General features: G+C 40.8%; 1 protein-coding gene across 1 annotated transcript; it reads right to left on the reverse strand.

Moving 5' to 3' along the window:
* Positions 1 to 43: 43 nt before the first annotated feature.
* On the reverse strand, positions 44 to 15,374 carry cers2b (ceramide synthase 2b). Its single transcript, XM_051407566.1, has 11 exons — positions 14,794 to 15,374; positions 8,733 to 8,906; positions 7,732 to 7,849; positions 7,526 to 7,644; positions 5,260 to 5,317; positions 4,943 to 4,993; positions 4,631 to 4,723; positions 4,023 to 4,151; positions 3,487 to 3,593; positions 3,194 to 3,347; positions 44 to 2,001 (listed from the first exon to the last, which is right to left on the reverse strand). The coding sequence occupies exons 2-11, from the start codon at positions 8,900 to 8,902 to the stop codon at positions 1,849 to 1,851; spliced, it is 1,152 nt and encodes a 383-aa protein (XP_051263526.1). The 5' UTR covers positions 8,903 to 8,906; positions 14,794 to 15,374; the 3' UTR covers positions 44 to 1,848.
* Between the last annotated feature and the right edge of the window lie 2,100 nt (positions 15,375 to 17,474).

A 17,474-nucleotide genomic window follows, 5' to 3' on the forward strand; every position in this document is an offset into this window, starting at 1 on the left:
TAAATAGGATTTCAGTTACAAATAAATAAAAACAACTTCAAGGTGCTTTTTACTGTGATTCATGATCTTTGTTTTTATTATTAATAACAATAATTAGTTATTAAACAAAAAAATACAAAATAAAAAAAAATAACACTGTAATTAGGACACAGCTGTTTGTTGTGTGTCACCGGGGGAAGAGAGGTTGCTGGTTGGTCTGGGTTAGTAAAAAAGAACATGGTGGTGGAATGAGGGTGAGTTTTAAAGGAAGGTAATTTATACAGAGGAGAGTGATGGATGAGACAGTGGAGGGAGGCTGTGATGTGGAGACAGGAAAAAAAAATGAGAGGACAAGGAGACAGGAGAGAGAGAGAGAGAGAGAGAGAGAGAGAGAGAGAGAGAGAGAGAGCTTCCCATACATTACAGATAAGGCACTTGACATACAAATAAAAACTTTAAAGCATGACAACGAAACTGCAACTCATTTCATGAATTTCTCACAAGTCTTCAAAAAATACTTAACTAACTAAAAATCGATTACAATATCTTTTACCTCCGTAACTCCAAAACAGCAATACCTGTAAACCCGTTTCATACACAGAATCATAGCTAAAATCATTCACTTAGATCAACACTTAAAATCTAACCCAGGTTAACAAACATAACCCAGGTTACTAGGCAGTGAATTGAAGAAATCTGGTCCACGTTTTGTAAAATCTGGAAATGGTTGATCTGTTAGTAAAACTCCTGGATTTCAACACAGCAACCCACCTTCGCAATGACTTCACTGAGTCATCGGTTTTCAGTGGGTGACCTCAACGGCGTGACTCAACCTGATCAAAGAGCTTCAGCCAAACCAGAGAGAGGAAAAAACATTCAGCTCCGTCAAACACTAGCAGGAAGCTGTGATTTCTATTGCAGTGATTTCTGGGTATTCCTGACTGCTCAAACAGGTCGGACATTTCATTTGGAAGCAGGAATTGTACCCACAGATCTGCTGGATTAAGAATTGAACAGAAATTAAAACGAGAAAGCAAGAATTTCTTGCTGACTGTTTACAAAACTGACACCAAATTTACTCCTTAAACCTTACAAGGCAGACTACTTTATAAATGGCACAGGCCGCATTGGAGAGCAGAGGCACGCGGTCCTACTGCAAGTTATTACAGTATATAAGAGACACTGTATGTTTGTGCAAAGACGTTGCAATAGCTGAACATTTACGTAATTGCATAGACAGAAAATTAGGGAAAGAAATGCCCTATTGTCTCACTTTCATAAATCTCACTTTCAATCTCTTTTGTTCTTTTTTTTTTAGTAGAAAACAAAAAAGCTGCAACGAAATAAAGCAACACAAAATCAAAGCACAAAGCTTTAAAAATGGCATTTTAACAGCCATTAGCTGGCTCTAAGGCACACAGAACAAGGAAAGCTGAAGTAGAAGAAGCATCACCCCTCCTCCCTCCCGTGTCCTCTCCACACTTTGTTCCTCTCCATTTTTCTCCCATCTCCTTGAAAATTTGGAACTGACATCATACGTTGACAATGATACATTTTTCTCTGACGACAAAGCAAAAAAAGCCATGCCGCCTAATGTAGTGTATGTTTATTATCAGCTGGATCTCTGTGGCCCTCTAAAAGTACGAATGAACGTGTGTGAATGTGTTTTTGTGTTGTGCAAAAGTAACAGTGTCAAATTTCTTCATGATACCTGTTGTTCTTGGTTTTTTAGGGAAAGACTTGCCCCCTCCCTCCCTCCCTGACCCACACCCCTTCTTCTTTCTCTTTATTTCCATCCCTCCCTTCCTGCTCCCCTACTGAGGGATATGAGTCCATCTCACATTCTTTCGTCCTGACACTTGTTTGCTTTCACTCTGTCTTGCTGTGGTTGTTGTTGTGGACTGTGTGACCGTTCTGCACCGGCCCATTTTTCTTCATGTCCTTTTTATCCTCGTCCTCTTCCTCGTCCTCTTCTGATTCATCCGTTTCGTCTTTGTCACTCCTTTCGTCGTCCACTTTTTCCTGGGAAAGAAAAAAACAATTTAAAAAGGAGGCCGCTTAGGAACACTATTAATCAAGGAGACATCTGCTCACACTGTGTTGGAGCTCTGGGGAGTGTCAGAACAATTTCAAACTGTCCGGTTGCATGCATGAAAAGTGTGCATGTGTATGTGTGTGTGTGCACAAGAGATCATAGGTCTTATGGAATATATTCTTATGTTGCATGTATTTATAGTTTGTATGTGTTATATTATATGTGTATATATTAATATTTGGGTATTTACATTTGTTTTGTAATCGAGGCTGGATGAAAAGGATGTAAGTGCTTAAATGTACATGACTTTATGGATGAATGAACAGAATCTTACTCTTGAAATGACAATTCAACCGCTTTCAACACGTAACGTCAACTGACTGTTCCACTGATTTCATTTGTCTTTAATGGGGGACACCACCTATTTTACACATCAAAGCCTGTTTACAGGCACTGTGGAGTACGACTGCGTATGTGAAAAAAGTAAAACCTTTTGTGGCTCCAGTGGGTGCTCTGTGAGGTCTGATAAACTGCCTCAGATTACATCACTTGAGTCAGCATCTGGGGTTTGGTGTTATAAAGAAGAGCGCTTACTCTGTAGCCCTCTGTAACCCATCTTGGATAATGTTGTAGTGCAATGCTAAATCGGTGAAGTACTCTTTTAAAAAGGTTTAACTGTTTCAGGATTACACTTAAACTGACATCAGCTCCTTTCAAAGCTTACACTTGAAGTGACACTTTCAGGTCTCAGGTCCTCAGCTCCTTTAACTCAACTGCTTTCAGCAATCACACTTCAGTTGACACGTTTTTATCCGTTTCTATACATAAACTGACATCACTTCCCCTCAGGACGTCCACTTCAACTGATTCATCATTTATACTTCTCAGCACCCGTCAGCACTTTCACTTCAACTGATACGACTTCACTCAGCTCCTACACTTAAATAAACATTTCAACAATTGAGACCTTCATTTTAACCTCACTTATTTCAGTTTTTCAAATGTTCCAACTACAAATTTCCAGTTTTATGTAAATTTTACTTACATACAACTTTACATTTACATTTTTCTTGCATTTTCTGGTAATTTATTTCTTTATTTGACCTTTTAATCAGTACTGGATGATAAAAATGTGATTGCTTGAATTTGACTTTGCATTAGAGTTCTTTGTTTGCTTACATTGTTGGTGAGGAAGCGGACTGCTATGCGTATGATGAGGATGGCCCAGAAGATATGTAGACACTGCAGCACCATCAAAAGTCCATTGAAAAAGTAGTAGCCAAAGAAGGGTTCATAGATGGTCACTGGGTAAACCCAAGTACAGTAAATAATCCTGCAACAGAGATAGTGAGGATTAAGGACATGTTAACTTAAATAATATCCAGTTGTATATGACAAAAAAAAACGATTGTTTAAAACAGTGTGTGTGTGTGTGTGTGTGTGTGTGTGTGTGTGTGTGTGTGTGTGTGTACCGGAAAGGGAAGATAACCAGGCGAGTGATAATGAAGATTGCAGCAAACACAATAAAGATGTAGTTGCAGGCATTTCGCCACCCAGCATAGTTAAACATCTTTGCAGACTGTTAGAGAGAGAGAGAGAGAGAGAGAGAGAGAGAGAGAGAGAGAGAGAGAGAGAGAGCGTGATAAAGGAAATTTGTTTAATAGGAAAGTTCATGACAAATGGAAAATGTATTTGAATAATGAAAATGGCAGTTGGTTTGCCTCTATCCCACTAAAGATAACCAAAGTTATGTGTAGTTTCCTCCACAAGGTGGCAGTGCATCATCGGTGTATAGCCATCATAATTTCTCTTTCATTTTCATAGCACTCCCTGAGTCAGTTGTGAACAAAACTGCAGCAAGTAAACAGCATTTGTCTTTTTGGTACTGACATCAACATAAAACATATTAATACTGGTCCAATTTATGTTTAAACTTTTACTGTATTTCACTTTAACATGGATATACTATGAATCTAAAGTTCTGTGAGGATCCTGTGGTGAAATTTACCTCAAGGAAGTAATCAGAGGAGTCGTGCACCAGCATGATGAGAGTTCCAGCACGGATGTAGTTAACACACCAGGAGAAACTGATAAGGAGGATGGTCGCTACATGGTGAACGATCTGCTCCTTAAAGTCCTAAAGAGAAAGACACATGGCAAAAGAATAAGTTATGCTAAAGTAGTTATGACGGAATATGTTGAGAATATATGTATTTATATATATATATATATGTGTGTGTGTGTTGCATGTTTTAAGTGGGTCTGTATTTGTACTGGTAAATCCTGTTTAAGAGGCAACTTGGTTATAATATTGTGTTGGAGGAACACACTGTGCCTTTTTGGCAAGATTTTCCCCACTGTGCTCAGCTGACCCAGGTTGAGCAAAGTCCAAACACACACATTCAACCACACGTGTAACAACAGTCTAATGTCAAACTGATCAGATAGTGAAAACAGACTTTATCTTCCTCTTGTGTACAGCTGATCATTATGTACCAACCATATAACAATTAAAAACAAACTACCATATGTATACATCATATTATTTTTCCATTTACAGTAATCTTTGTGTGTCTTTCCCCTCTGTCCCATACAAGCCTTTTGTTTTATACTCACTTTGCGTTTGACATCAGAAGCAACACTGAAGAGCAGAGAGCAGTAGAAACCCAGCTCAATCATGTAGTACCAATACTGAGATGGCAGGAGAGTCTGAAGGAAAGGAAAGAGATCTTGAATTTTAAAATCCATACACAAATGTGTGCGCAAATCTATTGTATACTGGGAACTAGGGCTAAAACTAACAGTTTATATTATTATTATTGATTACTCTTTCAATTATTCTCCTGATCAATGCTTTATTGTTCTGTAAAACACATTTGCTTTTTAAGATTTGTGCATTCAGTGTACATAGCCATCCCAGAGACGTACCAGCACAGGAAAGCCTTCCCACATCTCCTTCAGGTCATACAGCCAAGGTTTCTGGAAGGAGAGATGCGATGTGAGTGAGACAGCAGAGTTCGACAAGTGTATTTATATCAACTGACTCAGCATGGCAATGAGTCAATGCTGCCCCCTCTGACAGTGCGAGAGCCTCTGACAGTGCGAGAGGTGAAGGTTATCACAGCAAAGAAGAGCAGACTACCATGGAAACCATCAGGTTATGATGGCAGGGCAGGTGGCGAATGAGGATGTGAACATAAAGTGGCGAGGGGAGGAAGGATCAAGGTTAACATGGTGGTACTCACATCGATGAGGGCGGCCAGGCCAGCAATGAAAGCAAGAAGGTAAAAGGTAAATCTCCAACTGCAAGAGAACACACACATACAAACACACTTTCTACTCAGTCAATGGGGAAAAGACAGTAGACACATTTTCTACCAGCAGACACATAAACGCATCACACATGCACACATTCACGTACACGGACGAAAACAAGTTGGAAAATAAATGGCTGGCTGAATGAGAAGCCTGGAAAAATCTGAAGTACGCTGAGAACGTCAAATCAGGACACACACGCACAGACAGACACACACACACAGCGAAACACATGCTGACAGACAATGAGAGCTGTCAGACAGTATCCTCCCTGTTAATATCCTGTAACAGAGACAGTGAGGGGGTCATTCCCACTAGAGCCAGGTGTACAGTGGGGATTTCACACAGAAAGCACAGAAACAGCAGAGACAGACGGATAGAGAAACACAAGAACAGAAAGGTGAACACACACAGAGAAAGAAGAGACAGTGTGAGGGATACACCAGTGGGGAAAATAAGGGAGAGAGAGACAGAAAGGCTGTTGTGTACACACAAACAATAGATTGATTCAGAAGAGAAATGTCATAACACGCACAGCGAAAGACACACCATAACCAGGGAGTGATAAACATGCAGTCACATGCACATCCGCACACGCTGTCACAAGCATCATACGCAGAACATCAATCCACTAAAGACTGGTTTATGTATAATCTTAAACAGATTAAAGGGTCACTTCACCAAAATTACCAAAAACAAAACAACTATTATTTCTGCCATCACACAAAAGGAAGTAAGTTGATTTGTTGAGCTCATATAATTTAAAAACTAAGTTTATAAAATCCATCAGCAACAGTGTCGCCATTAATCTGCATAACACTGATTATTGGTGACACTGTATAGGGTGACAAAAACAATGCCCGTTGCCCAGTCGTCATGAAAATGTGGATGTGGGAAGTGTTTGTGAGCACTTTAAGAACTTATGGGCCACAACAAGTCCGTCTTAAAACAATACTTTGGTGCCCATATACACACTGAAAAAGGTTTTGCTTTCTTTCCTTAATGTGCATGGAAAGCAGAGCCACATCTGCTTGGAAGTGAAGGGGGACAAAATCCACCGTCCTCATTTGGGGAAAAATGTTAGACAAAAAAGTTATTTTCAAAAGCCTTTTTAGTACAGAATTCCCACTTGGTGTTACTATCCTTCACCACGGCTCAGTACGGAAACACTATCCAGAGAAACACAAAGTGGATGTTCCCCCAAGGCCGTCCAGTATGAACAGGAGAAATGACGACAGCAAGCACATGGGCACCTGACTATTGCACTAAAATGTTAAAGTGCTCATTAAAAATGAAAATCTGAATTATTCCCAAGCAACTGAACAATCCCGTCCGCTGAAGAACATCCAGCTCCAGAACAGCTGCAGAGTGGACCTTCTGGTAAGACTGTTTTTGTCAACGGCTGTTTCCAAAATCAAATGAACGATTTCTATATTTTAAAGCAGTTCCAATGAAAAAATGATCACAATGAGGTCTGTGTTGTCCTGTAATTTGCGTGAACTGACCCTTAAAGTCACATGAAAAGCTTTTATGGATCAGTCGAACAATGACCATGACAATGAAGCGACTGGCAACTATAGTTGCATCACTACAGAGAATTTATACATTGAACATATGGGGTGGAATAATGTGTTTGTCTTTTATGCATCTCACTGAATATTTGCCTGTGTATCCATACAAGCAATGCTAACAGTATTATGCTAACTGCACTCATCATATGTCTATCAGCGTGGATCCTGCCAGCTGACACTAGCTGGTTTCAGCAGCCTTCTATTATCAGGTGATCATGCTGTTGGTTTAGCTTCTGCTTAATGCTCACACAAAAAAATAACAGTGGTGACAGAGCCCCTGTTGCTGAGGCCCTGTGCTAATGAGTATGCGGATGGCTGGATTTGTGTGTGTGAGAAGAGCAGGGGCTACAGGCATGGTAGCAGCAGAGAGGCATTGTAATGAGTGCATGTTAAAAATAGAGGGATACTTTTGCCCTCAGAAATGTGCTCATATAGCCGGAGGAACGCAAGGGAGGGCAGCTGTTTGAACCTGCTCCATAGTTGTATAGTGTGCGCATATATGTTTAAAAGAGAGAGAGGGTGTGAGTGTGTGTGTGTGTGTGTGTGTGTGTGTGTGTGTGTGAGTGTGAGTGTGAGTGTGAGTGTGTGTGTGTGTGTGTGTGTGTGTGTGTGTGTGTTTTTTTACCTGGCTTCTCGAAACTTTTTGAGCAAACTCGGCCTGTCCTGGTTCCTTCGCCTCCTGAACCATCGCTGCACTTGTCTTTCTGAATATCCAGTCTGCTTGCAGAGACTTGCTACTGAAGTCTGTGAACAGCACAAAGAGGTCAGATTTTAGCACCTGACAACACACATAGCACGGTACTCTTTTTGCGTGTGTATGCAAACATCTACCTGTGTGGGGTTTTTGGTAATGTTACAGTAGTAGGACTCCAGTGTGGGGTTGTGAGGGGCCTTGAGCCGTGCTGTGTCTTTGACCCCGAGCAGAGAGGCCAAGGGTGTAGCAACCGTCCTGCATCACAGAAGGGTTATTGAAATTAAAAAGAGAATAAAGGTAGAAAAGAAAAGTGAGAAATTGAAGAGGCATTAGATGAGAGTGCACAATCATGGAAACTCTTTTACATTTACATTTACAAACCCAAATGTGAATTAAATGAAGCTAACAGACAAAAAGAGTCACTTTAATTATAAGAGTTCAGGATGATGTGAGTCAGGATGACAAGAGGATAGTGTTTAATACTAAAATAATACTGACCAATGAAGCCTCAGAAAAGTGCAGACTGTCTTTTAAAAATGTCCCAAATGTCATGTTTATATATGTAAATGTGATAATACTGTTATTTGCACTTTGTTTGTTTGCCTTATCATATTTCTGTAATCTCCAGTTACACCGCATTATCATTTACCACTCCAGGACTGGCTGGGCCGTAAGAGTAAAAAAAAACAATAATGAGGAAGCGAGCTCCTTGGCATTAGCAATAAAACACAGGTGGACTGTGTCACGATTTTCTGATTTTCAAAAGATTAACTACTTGGAAAAAGGAACAGTGTACTTGTGTGAGAAACAATATGAGTCACTTGAAAGAGCTTTACATATTATCAAGTAGGGCACAGCTTTGAGAATATCAAATAACAAAAGCAAGAGATAAAAACTGCATTCTAGAGTAAAATAATGTAATTAGAGGTCAGAAGATGAGAGAGGAGGATGGGCGGACTAAAGGAGAAAGAAAGGGAAGAGAAGGCAGCAGTCAAAGGGAAAAAGACAAGAGTTCGACTGGACAGAAGGACGGAGAAAAATGTGTAAATATAGAGGGAGGCAAATGTTTGAATTAATAACCAAAGACATAGATGAGGGGCACAGATATCGAGTGAGACAGAGTGAAAAATGGACTGACCTTTCAAAGATCTGACGGACAATGAGGAATACAAGGGCGATGGGCAGTGCCACCCACAAGTCACAGGCTTTGGCGTACACGCGCCCATCGCGATCCTCCAGGTCGGCCCAGCCCAGGCCCTCCGGAAACCACAGCCGCTCCTGCCAGAACCACTCACTCAGGCCCGACATTATCCTGCAACACGGGACACACAAGGAGTCAGCACCAGCTCTATTAGACTATAATGCTACAGTCTCTAGATACACATGTTCTAGAGGCAGAATCCACACCCTTAAGAAAAACAAAAAAAACGGTGACATGGTTCCACCTAAATTCTCCGTCTATAGGGTCTTGCTTTAAAAGGCAGCAGCTATACAGGCCTGGCTATGTTTATACATGGGGATGGCATCTGTGATTAGGAATGTTTGGTGCCATGTAATTAAGAGAATTAGATGTACAACTGTTTCCCTCACACTGGAAGCCTGCTTTTTCCTAATGCATAAAACAGAACACAAGCAGCAGCATGCAGTGAGCTTAGGAGGCCCACGTGAGGGAGGAAAAATCAGACCAACAACTGAGCGTCGTGCCTTCGACACCAGCACTTTCCTGAACAGTCGACAGCAGCTGCGAGAGTTGTTTTTTATTCAGAGTACAGAGATGAGTATTTCTGCTGCTAAGTTCAGGGAGTGGCAGAGAAAGACAGTAAAGGGTTTGGCGTAAAGGGGAACTAGCGTCTGAAGGATGTGAGTCATGATTCATCCATATGTGTGGAGCAGTGGGGGCGCCCCCGCGCTCTCCGGTCTCTGGAGTCCCCTTGCAGTTCTACAGTAACTCCCCTCCCACCCACTGCAGCTGTAAATGCCGAAGCCCTCTAACTGCTTCACTTCCACTCCAATCCCCACCCTGCTGCTCCCTGCCAGTAATCAAGGAGGATTCCCTCTTTGGCCCATAGATCTCTTTGAAATATGCAGCTGAAACGCTTTGATGTTGCAATGTGGTAAAACAACCCTGACAAGGACTTTTAATCAAAGCAACTATCAGAGAAAGGGGCAAATATTCACATTTAATAAGGTTTTCCTGAGGTTTGACCCCGACCAACGTTCATGAAGTAAATCCTAAAGCTAGAACATATTGCATATTGGTTGTAGCCTCTGTCACTGTACATGAGACGGTGTCATGGTTGAGTGTATCCGTTTTCCACATCATGTCATGTTAGTCATGGCCCCCGTTTCCTGTTGCAACAGCACAGCTCGCCAAGCACTGGGCTTTCCCATCTCTCTCTCTCTCTCTCTCTCTCTCTCTCTCCCCCCTCAGCACAGGTGGTGGTGGTGGTGGTGGATGGGAAGGGTGACATATTTTTTCCCACTCATTTCGCCAACTCTTCTACTACATCTCATTTCTCCTGGCGTGTCATGCCAGATCTTGTGAACTCTGCTGGGCAGCATGTTTGTGCTCATGTCGGGCTCCATAAACAGCAGTGCAATCTCAGCTAAAAACAGATAACTAAATGAACCTCTGAGCACTAATGAAGACGGTTCAAAGGGCAGAAGTGCTGAGGAACGGTAGATTGTGTTGACCTCCATGTGATAAATTAGTTCTTCTAATAACAACTAACTATAAACTGTTAATAAGTGTATCTGCTGTAATTAGGCTTAACAAACACACACGCACAGACCCCCAAAACCAAACAATCATGGATTAAATGTTTGCAAATTTGCAAGGACCAATTCTTTATATTTTGCCTCACTGCTATGTGGAGGAAAATTCGGATTTGAGGGGATATTTTTAGGCTTACAAGTTGAGATCATCCAGTGAATCCAGCATGTTAAAACTAATTTTCTCCACACAGCTTTCCCAACACCACATTCCTATTGGCCCACAGGATCATATGACCAGACTCTGACCATTTCAAAGGTCCAATAAAAATAAAGGATGCTTCTGGCAGGGGAGGGAGAAAGGAAGTTCTCTAACTGTCTCCTCTCCCTCCCTCACTTTGAATATACATTACAAGGATGTGGTGATTGTAAACAGAGATCCAGCTCCAGACGGGCAGAGTACAGCTCCAGATGTTACTGTTTTCAGCTCTACCTGAAGTTTCCCACACAAAAAAAAGGATGAAATGAAGGGAACGCGCCTCAGAGGCAAGCCTAAACAGAGCACACTGGAACCTGGTACAGAAGTCCAGGAATATTTGGAGAATGTAAACATACTGCCACCGTACCGCTCCAGATGCCCCATTCACTCACGATGCATGAATAACATCTTATGGAGTTTCACAGTCACCCAATACTTTGTTTGTCTGAATGACAGGAGGCTGAGTCGACAGGAAGAACATAAGTCACGAGACAGTACCAATATGCTCCGACTATGAGTCACTAATAACATACCATCTATGTGTGTATAACTACCCCTTTTACTCACATCCATCCACACTTAAGTTGATCACTGACAGCTGACTTATTTTTTTTAACAGACTACAGGGAGCTCAGATAGGATCCACCATAAACTACGAGATATGAGAGGTCAAAGCTGAGTTTTTTTAGCACCTCGGGTTTAATAAGTCAGGGGCAGAACATCGACTGCATGCTGATATTACAACAGGTCACAAGATTGGAGTCAAAATGGGGCTGAGTCAGCAAGTAAGTCAGCAGCCCTAAATTATTTCATTTTACTGTCGCTCACATTAGGTTTCATATACAGTACTGTATTGTATGGACTGACTGTTGTCACTTTAGAGCTACAGGATAAACAGATGCACACATGCAGACAAACAGGCTATGGAAGGATTACTGCTGTACAACATCTGCAGGGTACTGTGTTTGTGTACTGACTGAAATATGTCTCTAGCCCCAAGTAACGAACTGCCAGGAACTCACTTGTTTTTGTAATTACATATTTCCTGAATTGAATGATTGTCTTGCTAACTTTACATTGTATTTAGGCAAAGTTCTTGTTATATATATTTACATATATATGTGTGTTTTAATTTGCTATCAGTGCCAAGGCTCAGGTATCATATTAGCAGATTTGAAATGATACCCAGCTCAAAGTTTAACACTTTGGTCTATTGGATATTGGGCGAATAGTGGCACTGTAGTAATTATCTCTCATTCATGCTGTCCGTTGCTGATATGATGGAGGATTTCCCCGAACAACAGCTACAATAAAACAGGTTGTAAACCTGCAATGCTATTTAGACATTTCACTGATAAACCTGTTTGTAAATGTTCAAATATCGTAGTAGTCATCCTCCCCCTACCATTAGAATGATGTTATAAGTCACCTTTCCTTATAAGGCTATTCACTTTTAAATCATTTAATTAGTATGTTATTCAGTGTAGTATTAAGATTAGTCAAGGAATCAACTGGCAAATATAATACTATATATGATAGTAACTGAATATATTTGGATTGTTGGTCAGATACAGTTAAATAAGTCACGTTGGCCTGTGGGAGATTTTATAATGGTCATCATTTTTTACCATCTTCTGGACTGAACTATTAACTGAGAAAATACTTGGCTGGCTAATTGACAACAACAATAATCATTCATTACAGCCTTAGTTTATATGCTGTTTTTGCTGTAATTGTGATGCTGATGAGAGTAAAATGTTTGACGGAAACACTGAATAAATATACTGAACTGTGCAAGGTTCTGGCACCAGACCCACCAAGTTGTGGCAATGCCAAAAACACATCTAACAGTGACCCAAATCATGACAATTTCATGACAGTGTAAACAGCACAAACCACATGGAGTCTGACCTGAGCAACTTTCTTATGTGGTCAAAACCAGATACGTAATGCGACCACAGTGTGAACAGTCAATCTGGATTAGTGAGACTTTTACACCACTCTCTGTCATAATGTAGGTCACTTCAGAACTGCGACCACCCCGGAATATAGGCCACACCTAACAAATAATATCAACGGCCAAACAAAAGAAATAATATTTAGCACTAAGGCTTGTAGTGTGATTACAGTAGATGTAAGTATGTGATTAACTATGTCAACCTTATGTACTGACATCTTTCATCTCTTGTGGTCCACCATGCAGCCACGGTTTGTAGATCACAGTGAGAATCCTGAATGCGCGTATTGTGGGACAGCAGTTCAGGAAGCTGACATGCTTTCTGCACATGGTTCATTAGCTGTAACTCAGGTCATGCCTTCTGAGGGTGAGTCATACACATCCTTCACATTTCAGACTTTCCTCTGGATCCTTGCTTGACTGAAAACCTGTTCAGTGGAATCCTATTAAAGTACAAGACGCAGAGATTTTATAAAACGGTGTACCGCAAGTGGGAGAAAACGTAAATTCATCCCAAGGGCGCAGACAGTCGGTCTGTAGTGATCTGTTTCATCACTGTTATCCACTCATTTGTGTTTTAAAAGAAAGTCAACTTCAATACCTTTGACACTGATCTGTGACCCTGATGAATTATTGATGAGGCGATCCAATCAGTCAGGAGGCTGATTTGAATAGGACCTGTTGAGGAGGTGTGAGGGTGATATTGTCATGCTGATTTTTCTTGTGACAAGATGCAGGCCTGTTCTGCCCTTTTGAGTAAGTACAGTCACCTAGCCCAAAGCAATTAGATTGGCTCCTGGATATATGTGAGGCTATTCTTTCTGTTGAGTGGAAGCCCTGAAGGGTAATGATCATCAAACACTGGCAACACTGAGGTACTGCTGTGCAAAGATAGTCCAGGTAACTGCTTGACGTTGTTGAGCCGAAGAAGTAGAAGATGTAATCATTGACAGATGATAGTTGAAGTTATTTTCTGTCCAGATTGGGTAGAGATAAACCAAAACCCAAAGCTCGTAAAATAAGCTTTTTCCCTCTAGACTGTCAAGGGTTTTGTGGGACCTGGATGCAGAACTTGCACCAATAAGAGGGTTTCTCTTCTTAATGAAACATTTAGTTAGTCTTACTAATAGTCAATCACAGATAGTTAGTACCTTGAGGTCTGGAAAAGTCAAAAATGGTCATCACAGTTTCCCAGAGACCATGGTAATGTTTCCAAATAGTTTGCTTTCTTTGCTTAAACCCAAATATATACAAGTTACAGTAACATTTAACAGAGACAAGCAGCAAATCCTCACATTTGAGAAGTTGGAATAATCAAATGATTGGCATTTTTGCCTAATACTTACACAACTAATCTATTAATCAACTCAATTTCAAATTGTTTCAGCACTCTTGTGAAACTTTCACAGGTCTTTGCCCAATGAATAACAAAACCTTTGACCTGGATACAATGTTTACCAAAATATGCACAAGTATTTGCCTATTGTCATGTCATAGATTTACATAACTTTGACTGTGAATGAGTGCACTTGGCAATATACACAAATCTCAACTGGTTACAAAATAAACACTATTCCAATAATACACCTCAGGACTTCCAGTAAACGCTGATTAATGAGTTTACAGCTACTTTATATCAATTTATCCCTAAACCCTTTAAATTCAGGTGCTTTCCTGTAACTGTGGTGTTCGTGCTAGCTTTAATGTAGCTACACTAGAAGTAAACAGGGGGCTAGCTAAGTGAATACCACAATGGTTCCCTCAGCAGCAGCAGCAGCAGCAGGGGTCCCAAACAGAAACAAATCCCTATAATTAAAAAACAGATACAATTTAAAAGGCTCTTCACGTTGTATGTTTTCAGTCTGTAACTCGGGGCGGTGTTTGAGTGGCCTGTAGCTCTGTAGTTGGTGATAATGTGGCGTAATCTGCTGCTAGTTAGCAAACTTTGGGAAACCGACCCACCGTGGGCCACACGCCAGGGAGGCAACCGTCGTGTCTTCATGTTAGACAACAAAAAGCTTAACGGTCACAACTCCACGCCGCCATTAACGTTAAATAACGTTTTTTTGTTGTTGTTTGTTTGTTTTTTATGACCGTTAACCTGCCGTTTAAAGAGAGCCGTTATGTTTAATTAACCGACCCGTACATGAATGCGTAATGACGTCCGAGCGAAGTGGGGATGCGGAGCGTGCGCCCACCGTTAACCCACTCACGCGCACACAAATGAATAACGTCTACTTGCCGAGGTGGAAGTGAAGCGTTTTTACTTACTTTGGTGTTTTTCCCCCGTAGTTGACGCTGAAAACGCGGCTTGTGAACAGAAACAATAATAAAAAGATGTTGTCTTTTCCCCACAAAGTCGTCCTGGTCCCACCTAGCCGCTCGCTTGCTAGCTAAGAAAAACCTAACGGTCCTGTTGAGTGTGGCCAGCCCCGCTGTGGTTGTGCTCAGAAGGGCGCAGTTAGTGTCCAAGTTTAGTATCCGGACTGATTTTTACATCTTTCCGTAGGGTACAAAGTTTGTTTTTCCTCCTCATAGAAGCACTGATGTGGGGTAAAAACAACAACTACAACAACAACAACAAAAAGTGCCTACAGATGGGAGAATATGTGAGGTGCTGCAATGCGACCCGCAGTTTTTTTTCTCACAGCAACAAAAAAATAAAATAAAATAAAAAAATGTTCGGGCTGTTTTCTCTCTCTCGTCGTGGCCCTAACTACTTCTTGTTCTCTCTCTCTCCCCCCCCCTCTTTAAACTTGTGTGTCCCGGCAGTCGGCGGGGTCTGTCTGGGTGTCTGGCCGGGGGAGAGGCGGAGGTCGGTCCCGGCACGAGTGCGGAGTGTGAGAGGAGCAGACAGAGGGAGGAGGAGTGAGGGGATAACGGAGAGGGAGGGACGTGGATGACGTCCGAGCACATTTGGCTGACACAGACCTCTCTCTCTCTCTCTCTCTCTCTCTCACACACACACATCCGCATTTTGTTTCCCCTCTTCTTTGTGCAGACGGGAACCGGGTTAAAGGGTGTCAGACCCCCGTAGTCTGCTACATCTTATTTATAAACACACAGCGCACCGTTTTCTGTTATTTTATGCTTTCATTGAGGATACAACTCTTCTTTATCTCGGCTGTGTGTGTGTGTGTGTGTGTGTGTGTGTCACATCTCACACTGTGAGCCACAGCGTGTGCACTAGCTTTACTGTGGCTGACCTTTGACCCCCTTGTTATTTGCAAACGCAGCATATTTTGCAGCTGCACTCATTTATTGTGAATTTTTTCAGCTGCATGTAAAATGATTTTGTTTATTGATTGTGATAAATCATACAAGACTATTTATATATGAATACTAATTAGGGGCTGCTTTTTTAAAATCATCTGCATTTAATTCGTTTATTTAGGTATTTAACTGACCTTCAGAGCCATCTATCAGCTACATTTGCGATGAAACATTACCTCAAATTACCTCCTACAGTTTTGGTAAGTTACACATTCAGTGGCGTCATACTCGTTACTAAATCTAAAAACAAAAACATGTGACCTTTGACCTGTTTAAAGATAATAAGCAGTTTCCAAATGTTTGCCTTTGCAAGTCAGTTTTTCTGTGATATTTGTATTGCAGATGCCCTTCTTTTGAGTCTGGGGAATAAATGAAGGTTATCTTCCTCTCCTTGTGACCCATGAACTATAAAACAAGCATGTAAAGGGTTACAGGCAGACATGATGTACATAGTGACTTAAGGTCTTACTAACCTCCAGCCTGTAAAAGAGCTCGATAGTAACTGTTGGCACACGTGAGACGGGACAAGGTCATCTGAATGGTAACAACTGGATCTTGCTTTAATTGACATTCATCTAAAGAATAACAGATGAATTAAATTATATTTTGGAATATGACATTATAAAACTAAAGCAGACACTACCCAGAGAGAAGCTTTGTGATCTTATATCAGTATATCATTGGTTTTCAACCCACCAGTGGGGTCATGGGAGATTTTGAGTGGCTCTAGAAGGCAAAGGGTCACGATTTGTTTTAAAAAATTAACCAACTGTTGTCAGTCATGAACCATTTGTCATTAAAGTAGGTTTCTTACCACTAACTGCTTCATAAATCATCTTTATAAAGTTGAAGAAATGTTGTGGAATTAAACTTTAAAATGGGTGCTGTATACTCCTATTATAATATACTGACGATAACTGATATTTAAAGAATGAAATACTGATATCATGGTAATAATACACATATGATGATGTTCTGTTCTTGCTTTGTGGTTCATAATCAGTGTAATTGTTCTTTTTGGACTCTTTTGTACACTTATGGTTACAGACAATCTCCCCACATTCATATTTTCAGTGTAATTCATTAAAAAAGAGACAAAACGCACAAAATGTCGTGAGAATATCATTAATATGAACTCTTTGGGCCAAGATAATTGTGTAGTGAAAACCTGACATTGTGACAGCCCTACTTTAATATTAATATTTACCATCAATGAAAATGCTTCACAATGAATCACATCTAATCCTCAAAGCTTTTGTCTGTTGCTGACCTCAATCAATATTGGTACACACTTCAGATTGATCCCTCGTTACTGAAATATGTGTATGGAAGTGAGCTGCATTTGGTGAACCCTGTCAAATACAGTTTTATTAGATAATCACACTCAGCGATAATTCATTTTGGCCTGAGCACTTGCACACATCAAATTAATTTATTTTTTCTCTTTTGGTAAACTGAACCGAGATCAACTGAAGGGAAAAATAACTTAATGATTATAATAATTTCTCCCAGAGGGAAGAGAGTTCACTGGAGCCATGTTCTCCAAGATAAAAACCAATACAGCATTTAATTGTGCTGATAAATAAGAAGACTACTCCCATAAACGAATACAGGAGATAACAAACCTGGCACATCAGCTTAATGTGGGTGAAAACACTCTCAGTCTCTGGTTACATGCT

Source organism: Dicentrarchus labrax, unplaced genomic scaffold (assembly GCF_905237075.1).
Source record: "Dicentrarchus labrax unplaced genomic scaffold, dlabrax2021, whole genome shotgun sequence".
NCBI lineage: Eukaryota > Metazoa > Chordata > Actinopteri > Moronidae > Dicentrarchus > Dicentrarchus labrax.